The sequence below is a fragment of the Sturnus vulgaris genome, chromosome 6 (assembly GCF_052056855.1).
Source record: "Sturnus vulgaris isolate bStuVul1 chromosome 6, bStuVul1.hap1, whole genome shotgun sequence".
Lineage (NCBI taxonomy): Eukaryota > Metazoa > Chordata > Aves > Passeriformes > Sturnidae > Sturnus > Sturnus vulgaris.
In genome coordinates, this window is record NC_142248.1 from 24810085 (window position 1) to 24823649 (window position 13565).

A 13565-nucleotide genomic window follows, 5' to 3' on the forward strand; every position below is an offset into this window, starting at 1 on the left:
GACCTATGCCAATAGGCAAGAGGTATTAGATCAAGCACACGAATGAGATGTTACAAGTTACCAGGACTGGACAGGCTTCACTAAGGAGTTCTAAAGGAAGTGAGACATGGAAGGGCAGATGTGCCAGGGAACACTTGTAACTACATTACAGACAGTCACTGTGCCAGCTGACAGGCAGAACACTGCCCATGTCCCAGGGCTGCTGAGGGAATCCTGCAAGTTACAGACTGGTGAGCCTGATCTCAATCCCTGGTAAAATTGGAGAGCCTTTAGTAAGACTTATGAGCCTATGGATAGATATGGACATTTTGAAAAGAATCTGCATGCTTCTTAGGAAGGAAAATCTTGTCTCACCAACCACAGAGTCTTTGGAAGAGGTGAATAAGAAGGAGGAAAAAGGTGATACAACAGATGTATTTGGATTTCAAAAAAGTCTTTGACAATGTTAAATACTTGATAAGCTAATATTGCTAAGAAATTAGATTTTAAAAAAACTATTAAAAGGTGAAAGCTGGTTAAAGGGCAGGAAAGAAAGCACAAAAAAGCCCATTCATTATCATGACTTGGTGATGAATTGATTTGGGCAAACAGTACCTAACTATCAAATAAACTGGACATATTTAGTGTTACATAAAAAAAAAAAGGCAATTTATTAGCTACAACAAAAGAAAGTCAAAAAGGCTACTAAATTCTCATCTTCTAAAATGCCACTAACATAAATCATTCAGTACCTTGGGAAGTTAAATTACCTGGATACCTATTATTACATGAACAAAAAAAAAAGGTAAGTTATTCTAAATTTTTTCACTACTACCTTTATTTCCACACTTCAAGAACTGACAGAAACCAGCACAATAAATACAAAAAGTGAGAGAAAAACGTGTATTTTATTTGTATTGAGGCAGAAGGAGCTCATCTCGTTCAGATCAAAGAAATGGAGAGCAAATTATTTAACGATGTTTTTAAGAATTTACAGAAAACAGAAAAACCACCCTCATATTTATCACACCAATAAACAACTGAATTTCCTATGAACTCTCTATTCCTTTAGACTTGGCACTTTTTTTTTTGCCCACTACCACACTTCACATCTTTGCTTGTCAAAATATTTTATTACCTATGTAAACATCTGTTTCATGTGTAAACTTCAACAAGTAAATGGGAAAACCTACTAATTTATCCACTCCAAAAAAAATCAAGTATGAACTAAATATCAAATTAATTACATCATATTCTATGTAATACTGTTTCAACAAGAACTATAACCTGTTGAATTCATAACAAAAAGGATGCAGAAACAAAAAGCAGATGTGCAGAGTCATGCATTAGTGTAATAACATTATAAGGAAATAAAAATGGTAAATTTTATTTTTAACTATACTCACCAAGATAAAAATCAAGCTCGTTCACTTAGTTTGTTTTGGTAGTGTAGGATTTCTTCTTAGCTCAAGCTGAAAGGGTTAACTTTTGAGCATATTCACCTGTTACTGTGTTTGATAATAGATACTTTGGTCAAAACACATGTGGATTTCAATTTTGTGCAACAGTAGATTTTATATGTTTTTAGTTCAAATTCTCTAGGTTGAAATAAAGAAAAACTCTGTTCCCAAGGAATCAAATAGGGTAAAAGGGAAGAAATACTTGCAATTAAACACCCCTAAAATAAAAAATTCATGAACAGTAATATCTCTGCAGGAAACAGAAGTTCATCAGTCTAAATCAGAAGACTGAGTTAATACTACTCTCATATGCTTTTTGTTGTTGCTTTGTTCACTTCAGGCTCAGATTGAGTGAACAAAAGTAATCACATGGCAGTCTGGAAAGCCAGACATCACCAAAGATTTCCTTTATTGTTCAAAGGGCCTTTGTACTGCAGAGCATAATCAACTCCAACCATTTAAATAAGCAACTGAAATCACATCTCAAAGTTGTTACAAATGATCTCAAAGTAATTATAGTATCACAGTAATCAAAATGACTGTTCTTTTTCCTCTGCTTATAACTTAATCTACTACCTGTAATTTTTTCAAACTGCAGTTCACATTAAAAACATCTGCTGATAACAAAGCTTTTCTTTGAGACAACACTGCTTTACATCAAGTCAGGCAGCTTGTGCATATCAGAGCATTCTGTCAAGAGAGACATGGAAAAGGATAAAGGAAAAAAAAGCTGGAATATGGCTGCAGTTTGTCTGTGCCTCCAATGCACTGCAGAATTTCAGGCAGCACTAGAGACAGCGAGTTTCTTCAGATGATCCATAAATACTTGTAAGCTGACATCATCAGTAAGAATGGGGGCTCCAGACTCCTATGAAATAAAGAAAAAAAGGAGAACTGATTGTACACATTGTGAAGAAAAACCATTTTACAACACAATATGGTCCATTGAATAAACATTTTACAAATTTAGCAAGATCTTAGAAGCGCATCATTGCTGAAATTCTGTGACAAAAAACCCCAGCAGACTGTACATTTACATAAATTTTCATACATTTACATGAATCCAAGCATAAACCACAAGTACATTCTCTTCCATATTAACACATACAGCAATGACTTGCTCTATAGCAAGCTCTTTAAATACAAAACTCGAGAGTTTTTGACAGGTGCTAAATATTAACTTATAAACTTTTAAATGTAAATAAAATTTCCACAACATAGATCCTACATCATTCCTACCTTAGTAAAGCAAAAGCAAGAGAAACAGTAATATGCAAATGACACAACCAACAAATCAGTATGTATCAGTGAAGCTCAGACATATCAAAATGGTGAAAGGAGGAAACAAATCCCCTGACGGTCTGATTTGACACCAAGTCAACATCATCCAGCTTTCCCGAAGAGACATGGGCCTATTCTTTCCTGTGGCTCTGTACCACCTCAAAGACCAAAAGCATCTGAAAGTCATGAGCAATCAGATCACAAAAGAATTGAAAAAACATTTTGGGTGGATTCTTGCAATTTTGCAAATCCAAGAAGTTCAAAATAGTCATCTGAATTACTATTTTTAAACAAATTTACAGTCAAAATAAACCAGTAGTTAGCAACACCGCAAATATTACACAGTAACTCCCTTAAGTCTTTTGAGACCAGTCTACCACTATTTCTATTTACAGATATAGGAAGAATTCCTGTACATCTCAACAATGCAACCTTTCCAAGGTACTAATCATCAATATTTCTAAATAAAACCAGAGCTGTCAGGACACTTGTAAACTCTTCCAAGATACAGACATAAAAGTCCTAACGAGGATGCTCAGAAATCGTGCTGTTTTCTGAGAACTGGCCAGAAACAGATCTGAGTTAATGACCAAAAGAAATCCAAGTGTAGCAAGATTTCTTGGATCACTATAGCACACAACCACTCTCAGGGAAGGCACATTAAATTAGCTATCACCTGATGACAGCAAAAAGAGATTAAAGGACACTCTACTTCCAAGCCTGTCAAATGCTAAGTCTAAGCTCTCTTATTTAAGAATCATAGAATTATTTACATAGAAAAGACCTCTAAGGTCATTGAGTCCAACCATTAACCCAGCACTGTCAAATCCACTAAACCATGTCCCTAAGTGCCACATCTACACATTTCTTAAATACCTCCAGGGATGGTGACTCTACCACTTCCTGGGGCAGCCCATTCCAATGCTTGACAACCTTCCCTATGAAGAAATTTTTCTGATATCCAATCTAAATGTCCTTTTCCATCTTGAGGTCATTTTTACTTTTCCTATTGCTTGTTACTTTTGAGAAGAGACCAACTCCTACCTGGCTCCTTCCAGGCAGTTGTAGAGAGTGATAAAGTTTCCCCTGAACCTCTTCTTCTCCAGACTAAGCATCCCCAGCTCCCTCAGCCACTCTTCACAGGACTTGTGCTCCAGAGCCCTCACCAGCTCCATTTCCCTTTCCTTGGCACATGCCAGCACCTCGATGTCCTCTTTGCAGTGAAGGGCCCAAAACTGTACACAGGACTCAAGATGTGGCCTCACCAGTGCTAAGTACAGGAGGATGATCCCTTCCCTAGTCTTGCTGGACACAATATTCTTGATCCAAGCCAAAGTGCCATTGGCCTTCTTGGCCACCTGGGCACACACATTGGCTCATGTTCAGCAGCTGTCAATCAGCAGTCACAGGTCTTTTTTGAAAATTTCACCTGCATCTTCAAACACCAACCATGTAATATAGATGCACAAAAAGTTCATCGCTATTTACTGAAAATGCTTTCTATACTATTAAGGCACCTGCCTGCTAAAGTTTAAAGAAAATCTTTACTTAGAATATTAATAATCAAACCAGGCAATTCGTCACCTCCTGAAACATATTTTCAGTGGTGTGTGGGTGCCCTCTTCAGGTCAATGTGGACTTTCAGTTGTGCACAAAATAAAATATGAAACAATCCAGGAAGGTTGTGAGAAAAAAAGAGCAAGATCCAAATCAGTTTTACATTTCTCCCAGATATAACATTTCTCATTTCATAATTAGTCCTTGATTTAACTTTTTTCACAAAAATCCTGCAAATACAAGAGCATATTATCTTGAGCACACACACTGCGGTGGCCGTGTGGAGGTTAATTCTTATGTTACCCTAGAACTGAATTCTTTTCAGCATTAAAAAGGCAGCTATATTTTCCAAGTTGTATTAGAGTCTCTCCTGTCCAGCATGAAAAACTATCTTACAGATCAGTTAAGAATTTTTTTGTATTTACATTTGGAATCAAATGTGATTATTAATTAAACAAGCAGAAAACAGTTGTTCTGTACTGCTGGAAATGTGAAAACTCAAAAAAATTCCAGATAATGTTTAGATTAAAAATAACACTTTCTAAATTTATTTGTGCATATGTTGAGGGGAAACATGATGAAGAGAAGCACTAAAGAACTGCTGGTTTGATTACCAATTTTAGAAGCAAAAGAATTTGGGATTTGTGTTCAAATTGTGCTGGACCTGACTCAGTCCAGAATTTTCAGGTATTTTCACTCTGGACCTCAGTGCTGTTCACTGCCAGAAGCTTCATTAGAACCAATTCATCCTTAGGGAAACGTAGCCTGATGAAACTTACTTGACAAAGATGACTGCCATTAAATTGCTGCAGAGCTTTCTCACTCATGACTTCAACACTGTACACCGTTCAGCAAAATACTCTAAGAGCACAGTTAATGTGTAGCTTCAAATATCTGATGCCATTACATTTGCCTGAGAAGATGGCACTGCACTAGCACTTACTCACTATAGAAGCTGAATATGGGAGGAGAATGTGGAACAGAGATGCAGCATTCAAGAATGCAAGCTGCTACAGAATGTTTTACTTCTGAACATGACTTCCTTCCTAAAGACAAGATTTGAAAACTGATTCCTGGTCAACCAGGCCACAGAAATTCTGGAGAATGTCAGTACACTGGCAGCACTGGTATATTTTCCAGTTCTTGCATATAACCACCTTCAAAACTTATTTCCCCTATTGCAAAAAAGTCCCTTAGATTTTACGTGAGGAAAGCACTCTCATTTCCAGTATTTTGAAGGTATTTATAGGGATGAGATCTAAAGCCCTGTGATACAGATGGACAAGAAGATAACAAAACAAGGCTGCAAGATGCTGACTTGAAGAGGAGGCCACCAGGAGAAGGTCAAGCAGCCTTACTAATGGCTCAGCCAGGTTGGAGAAGCGATACTGAAGTGTTACAGTTCTATTCTGCCCTTGAGCAATATATGCACATTTTCATTCACAAGACAGCTCAGCCTGATCAAAGCTGCCTAAGTCCTCATTGTCACTAATTTATATATGAAAAAACACATCCACCATACGAAAATTATAAAGTGGCTGTCCTTCTTGTATCTTTCACAGCAGTAACAGGGAACCAATCCTATTTGACTACAGCAGGTATAAAATTGGGATTTTAAATTCACCGTGGTGTGGACAAGAATGTGATTCTACCTTTCAGATAGGCTGGTAAGTTTGTTTGCTCCTCTCTCCCTCCAAAGCAGGAACACTCTTTGGCAAGATCTGCTACTTAGCAGAATGAAACTAAACTTAATTACTGGTGAAGTTAAGTTTAATCAATTGTAAATTGTAAACTTAACTTATCAATCATTGTCTAGCCTTAGAATATTTAGTACTAAGGCACTAAGTGCACTTATCAGTGACTTCCAAATCTTTTTATCTGCCTCAATAAAATATCTGGTTTTGACTTCACAAAACTGTTTCAATGAAAGTCCTTGGAGGTGCTCCATCAGGCAAGCATCAAACCCATAGTCTTAAGACAACACTAAGAAAGTGGGATAGACATGAAAGCAGCCTAACAGAAGCTTAAAATAATAAACCAGATCATCTCTGTCTGAAGAAATGAAGCCCATTTTTCCTAACTTTTGTAATTTTGGTAACATCAGACCAAAACTGCATTTCTTGTTCAGTTTCAAAAACCTTGCATTATTACTTATTATTATTACACAATGTGTCACTTGCCTTCAGAAACAGGGCGGAAAAAAATCATGTGTACAAACCTCATCAGCAAATTCATACTCACCTGTCCCCATGCATACATATTGTTATGAGTCTGAGAGGGATTGACTTTTGAAAGCAGGAAACGAGCCTTTGAAAAAAATAAAACAAAGACAATAAATTGATCTTCTCAAACAGAATTTTCCTGCACTCAGAAAAAAGTTGCATACGTATGAAATATGTCATTTCTATTACCTGGAGATTCAGACACTGCAAACAGCACCTCTGCAAATAAAGTCACTCACTGATTCCACAGTTATAATGAACTGTAACAACTTTCTGATGCAGCTGAAAGTAAGCTTTTGTCTTTTTCAAGCACTTGCAAAGCAAATGTGATGATGTGTATCAACAAGACATTAATTAGTAAGTTTTTAAGAAATAACACAAATAGTAATTCTGGTACTGGCTCAGAGACACAGATAAGTACTGTCTTTTCTGCCCTACCCACCTTACACAAAGAATCTGAGAGTACAGGTCAGTTTGATTAAAATAATAATAATAAATAGTAGGATTCATAGATTAGGAAGAAAGCTACTATTAATATCTTGCTCTGTAAAAGCTTTAGGATTCAAAAAATTGCTTTGCAATTTATGTATATTTTAGCAGAGGAATGTTTGTTTACTACTAAAAATATATCACAATATTACTAACACATCATTCCCAAGATTGTACAATATACACTTCACCATACCTGGCTTCCTCCATGCTCTGTATCAATGTATCTGGGCATTGGAAATCTGGAATGGAGAATTTCTTGGGCATCGTCTATTGGAGCTTGTAGCAAGTGGTGGAAATTTTCATATTCTGGCATATCCTGGTACCCTGACTTACGCCACTGCGCTATGGTCTGGGGACAGGGGAAAGAAAGAAGTTTAAGACTGATTCACCAAACTTTCTGAGAGGATACACCGGTCTTTTCAGAGGATAATGTGCCATTGCTGACCTCTTTTCTGTCACTCATGCCTTCATGCCCTATAGTATGCAAGTTAATTTTAAAAACCAAGATGTGGAAGTAACATGCTACTAGATGGGTTTTTTTCAAACTCTTATAATTTGTGGTCCATTTGCATTTCCTTTTTTTTTGTCAGCTTTTGTCACCTTTTACATGCCAAATAATTTGTTTGGAGGAGGTCAAAGATATTATTTATGCTTCTCTAATATGCCTGTCTATGACATATAAGAAATAAGTATTTATACTGATATCTTTGTGCCTGTAGCACAATCTCCCCACCCTCTAAGACTGAAGCTGGCTGCTCAAGGTCAGCTCACTGGTACAGGCAGTTGTTAGGAAAGACCTGGAGGTACCCTCAGCAGAGGCTCCTCTCTCCTCTGGTGGCAGCTGCTTTTAAACTGAGGGTCTCATTTCTGGCTCTGTCTGAGCTACATGCCTGTACCAGGCCATGTACCTACTGATCTGGACCCCCACTCAGGGACTTGACTTCATCACCAGAACTTGGAGCTGCCTCATCCCCATCAACTTGTCTGGTGGTCTGGACTGAAGGCTGAGTCTGGATACTGCCCACAACTGCTCTGCTTGCCTTGCTCAGGTACAGTGGGGTCAGGTCCTCAGTGACAAGACCCTATCTGCCTTGCAGTGATGCTCAGCTCCCTGCTCCCCTTCCCTCGGGGAGCAGCCCATCACTGCTGCTTACTAGTAGCACCTTACAAAAAAGAGATAACATTCTGTACCTAAGAAGTGTTGAAGTTTAGTAAATATTTTTATCAGTGCAGCTACAAGGACATGATCCAGAACAATATTTTTCAAATTCTCAGCTATGAACTATTTACAGTTGTAAAGTGGTAAAAAGCAGCAGCTCAATTCCTCCAGGGAGGCAGAGCAGTAGCAAGTCACAAGCACTTTAATTTTATTACTAAGGAACATCTATCTACCAAATTGCCAGGAGCAGTTCCATTCCTCCAGGACAGTACAGACAAAGGGTAACTATAAAACTTGGTGTTCTGACTACCCATCCCTGAAGAACCAATTTAAAGGACTAAAATAAATGAGTGAAAAGTGGGGAGGAGGGAGAGGCAGGGTATAACACTGTCTAAAGTAGGAAAAATACTGATCTAAAAAAATGTTCTGCATATTGAAGCTAATTCATCTCAAACTCATCATAAGAACCAGAACCAAAACGTCAAGTCACATCAGGTATCTGCATACAGACATGTTAAACTACCAAACACAAACTAGGACACTGCTGTTAGCCATGCACATGAGAAGGTCAAGCACTGAGGTGCATGAGAACTGGAGCCTAAGTCCCAGTGATTTCCATAATGTAGCACTCCTACAGAAAAAGAGTAATTGTGTAAGAAATGACAGCTCTTACCTCTCCATGATAAATAAGAATTTGGAAAAAGGTGTCCATAAGGAGAATGCGATCTGGCAAGATGCTGCTGCTATCCAGAAGAACAGGCTAAGATTTAAAAATAAATTTAAAAATCATCAACTGATGCAGAACTGAGCAATCAGATGGCACTGCCAGATATTTTAATCAGTAACTGAATCTTAGGAACTTTTTCAATCACTTACTAAAGCTCTGTATTTGCTCCTTTTCATGTTACACATCTGCAACCCACACAATTTCATTCTGACGTTATCCTGCCTGATTCTATATCTAAAACTTCATGAAAGTAATAAAAAATGTATTCAAGAGCTGAAACCCCTTTCATTATTATGCACTTTACTAGTCTTTCATGTACCTCTGCATTTACCCATTGAATGCCAGTAATTTGAACGGCATTTCAATGCATAAGGATTCAGCAGTTATTCAAGTGTAAGATTTGGGGTTTGTGGGTTGTTTGTGTTTTTTTGGGTTTTTTTGTCTTGTTCTTGCAGCATATTATTACTGTGCACATATATCCCCCAATACTGTATATAGTAAATACTCATGATTTATTAAATCTAATTTAAGATTTAAGGTAAGATTTAAGGTTTTAAATCACCTTTTTAAGAGTAATGATACTGTATTGGTGCTGTATGATTTAACTAGTATTACTAGAGATAACAAAAATATTAGCTATTCCAAGAATCAAGAAAAAATATTATTATTCATTCTACACTGAAACATCACCTCCTGTTTAATCATATTTCTCCTTCAATCACCAATGGCACTACTTGGTTTTCATACATGGGAGAGTGATATTACACTTTCAAGCTGCTCTTCACAAACCACCTTATTACTTTCATTTAAACTCTACTTCTAAAAGTCTTTTTTTTTTATATATCTTCATGAATAGTCTAAAAAAAAACCCCACCATCCTAAAAAAAGTTCAAAATTCAACCTGCCAAGATCCTTGACTACTATATTTGTTTTCATTGCCTCACACTCTTTTATGTAACAGACTACTTTTGTCATCTGATGACACAAAGAAGTGTCATTGAAGCTTCTTGGAAGACTAGCTTTTTATTTTAGGTTTAAACATAATGTGCCACAACAAGGTCAGCTGGAAGGTTCTGTATTAAATCTACACATAATGGGAACCATACTAAAATTAGAAGCTTTAGATTAAGGCAGTAAAATAAAGGAAATTTTTTACACTAAAAAAAAACTCAACTTTTCTTTCAGGCAACAGTGAAAGTACATTTTTATATAAAACCACTTTTGTTTATGTTTACATTCTGGCTCCATAAAACTAAAAAAAGCTCTTAAAAACTAACAAAAAAGTACCATCTTTGAGTTTAAAACATAACCTCTTTACAAAGCAACTTTTGTTCTCAAGACTGCTACATCAGAATTCTATGATATGCCTTGTTCATAGCTGTTTTAAATTAAATGAATGTTCTTCCTCATACAGTAAATTTTAAACCAACACATTTTGTAACAGTGAAGACAGCAATCACCTCTTTCTGAACAAAGCACCTTTTAACCCACTATGGAGTTATTCTACTGATACCTCTGGAGGTCCATTGAAAGAGTAGGCATAAAGAATTGGCTGCACCATGATAAGCGACTGGGTTAGATCCTGACGCATAAAGTGATGACGATAGTAGGAGCTCTCGTCCGGACTGTTGTTAAAAACTTGCAAGAAAGGAGATCTTCTCAAGTGAAACATGAACTGCAAAAGAAGGACCACTGTTTTGAACAGATAAAAAGGATAGCTGTACAAGTAGAAAAATATTTTCCACAAACTACATGAGACCAGTGCCACAACAAAACCAAATTCCAAGTCCCTTAACATTTTGAATTTATATATACAGCTTTGCTAGTTTTTACACACTCCCACGACAGTAAGAGAGGTATCAGAATGGGTAAACCTACAAAGCAGCTTTGAAATCCATCCTTTACTCTAAGTGCTACTGTTACTGTGAGGGAGGCTGCTGTTCTACAATTAAGTTATAGCATGTGAACAGAAAAAGGAACATTAACCACAGCAAGGTCAAACTTTGCCAGTAAAAGCATATGCTTTCACTACTGAAACAAATTCTCCACATGCTGATTCAATCTCTAGACAACACTTAACATCTACAGAGTAGGTAACTGAAGCAGAAATATCATGGAAGTGTATGAAGAGTCCAAAAGTGAAGTATCTGGAGATAATAGAAGGGAGATATTTATCAGAATGGATTATTAGCAAAGAAACTATTCAAAGTTTAATACAGTTAAGGTCAAGTTCATAGAGAAATGTCTCTTTTCTGGTTAGCATCATAAGTCATATAGGAGAAAAACAAGAAAGCAAACCCATTAATTTTCTTATGGTTTCTGAGTTTCTTCATCAGAATACCCCTTTAAAAAATGTCACTAGATGAACTACAAATTCAGATGAGATAAGGATTTCATTGTAGGAAAAACAAAAATATACATAGTTAGACATTTAACTGTAAGGGCAGAGGACAAAAGGGGACACAGCAGCACGGACAACAGAAGTGATTTTCCCAACGTTGCATGCCAGAGTAGTTGGGGGCAGAGGGTCTGTTCATCCTGATATGCCTTATTGTACTCAGTGCTACAAGGACTCTTTCTTCACTGAGCAGTCTCTTCTATCACTACAGACAAACCTTCCTATAGACAAACTCACCTGTGGATAAAGTGAAAATGTTTCTGAAAATCTGAAAGAGCTTGGATCATCCTTGTGATATTCTCCAAATTTCTGACACTGGAGTAAATGAGAAAGAAAATCTATATGAAGAAATACACTTGCACGGTCATGCCATTGCTGTAAGTTTGGTTTTAGCAGGCACATGACTTGTGCTTGCAACTTTGTAAACAAACAGACAATTAGCAAAAACACTGACACAAATTCTCTTTTCAACAAGCAGTGATTTTCTTGCATATGAGGCTTTAAGAACTTTGTGTGTTGGTTGTTATCCCCTCTAAAATCACTACTCAGACTTAGATGATTACACAGCCCAGAAGAAATTGTTTAAATTTAAATTATTAGCAACTAATTAATTACAAATAAAAATTAAAATACATTTAAAAAAAAAACCCAAACAGAAAATTGAACTTTTGAAAGTAAAAAAAAAAATACAGTTTTCTAGAAACTTTGCCTCCTTTCCTTTTTTCAAAAATATTTACTCTATAATATCATTATAGACAGCAGAAAGTGTAGAAAACTTTGATTTCTGCTAATCACATGCTAAAATTTCTCTTAATTCCTGGCAATTATCATGTGCTGAGGAAACATTAATGAATCAACTGAAAATACACCTGCTCTTTTTTTAATTTAAAATAGAAAATCTTAGTTAATACTGTATAACCTCATGTGGAAATTAAGCATTCAGTTAATTTTTTGCTTTTATTTTAAAAGAAACTATGACTGAACAGTAGTCACTTATGTGTCTGCAAACAAGAAAGCCATCTGACTCTTCCAATACAGCTCACTTTACCAGTCGTATAAGCTGTCTGTCCAGCCACCTCAGCACATCAGGACCCTCCTCTGTCTCTGCCCTGTACACTGCCAATCTAGCCATGAGAATTGCAGCAGCTTCCTGGTCAAAAGATGCAGCAATGTTCTGAATCTGGGTCTGTGCATCTGCCCAGCTGCAAAATAAAAATACAAGGATTTGCATTACAGTGAAAGGAAAAAAAATCCAACCTCAAAATATCCCTTCAAAATTAAGGCAAAGAAAGCTTAATAGTTAGCAGTTCAACAAACTCATGCTGAAGCTTCAAAAAAATCTTCTGGGGAGATTAAATGAGCAGCTTCCCAGTTAACCATTCTTTAATTGGAAATGTTCCTTATTTGTAAAGATGCCATGCAACCAGTGAAATTAAATATAATGTTACTAATAGAACAGCTACCATATATTTTAAAAAATTAATGCTACACAAAAAAACATCTATGAATCGAATCACACATTCCCATTTATGCAATTTTCTTGTGCACTTTGCCAGTTTTTTTAATTTACAGAGTAAACTATTAATTAGACCTTTCATCAGTCACCAGGATTCAACTAATACAACTAATTAAGTTAACAACATAGTCTTTTCAACAGTTAGAGCAGTGCTTTTTTCTATTAATTGAATTTTCCATCAAATTAACCATGCAATGATCTCCTTCAGCTTAGAGTAAATAAATGTCACTGGACATTGAAAAATGTCTTTAAAATATTAAACATAATTTCCTAAAATTGTGAAGCATTTTGAATCAAGGAAACTGCAGATAAGTTATATACGGAATACCAGGTATTTACACTCTTAACTGCAGTTAGCATTCTCAAGTTAAATTATGAAGTGATTTTTGCCATTCCCTAACTCCAAACATATCCTCAGTTTAAGCCACAGAATTTCACTCAAAGCTTTCCTTTGTCTAAAAATCACTTGGCTATCTTCAAAGCAGTCCTACAACATTATATAGGCACTGTAACCTTTCAGAGAAAAAACAGTCCACAGAACAAGAGAGGAAACTGTCTCAAACAAGAGACTGCTTACAAAATCTACAAAGTAAAAGGCATATATATATATAGACTCTGACTTTTTCAGAATTATTTTTATGACAAGTAAAACATACTTTCTGGCAACTGTGGTCACTCTGATACGTCTCTGTCCACTGGAATGCTGGTACTGAGTTACAAACTGGATTGCACCACGTCCTCCTTGAGGAATAGGAGCATTGTGCTAAGTACAGA

At 36.4% G+C, this 13565-nt stretch overlaps 1 protein-coding gene across 2 annotated transcripts in view; it reads right to left on the reverse strand.

The window, feature by feature from the left end:
- Positions 1–868: 868 nt before the first annotated feature.
- The window catches only part of SEC23A (SEC23 homolog A, COPII component), a 28519-nt gene continuing 15822 nt past the window's right edge, over positions 869–13565 (reverse strand). For both annotated transcript variants that reach the window (XM_014890629.2, XM_088167313.1), the window contains 8 exons: positions 13448–13554; positions 12324–12477; positions 11513–11590; positions 10391–10552; positions 8824–8910; positions 7185–7340; positions 6519–6584; positions 869–2307 (listed from right to left, as the gene is read on the reverse strand). In XM_014890629.2, coding sequence (XP_014746115.1) covers positions 2218–2307; positions 6519–6584; positions 7185–7340; positions 8824–8910; positions 10391–10552; positions 11513–11590; positions 12324–12477; positions 13448–13554 — 900 coding nt within the window. In that variant the 3' untranslated portion in view covers positions 869–2217. The remainder of the gene's footprint in view (positions 2308–6518; positions 6585–7184; positions 7341–8823; positions 8911–10390; positions 10553–11512; positions 11591–12323; positions 12478–13447; positions 13555–13565) is intronic.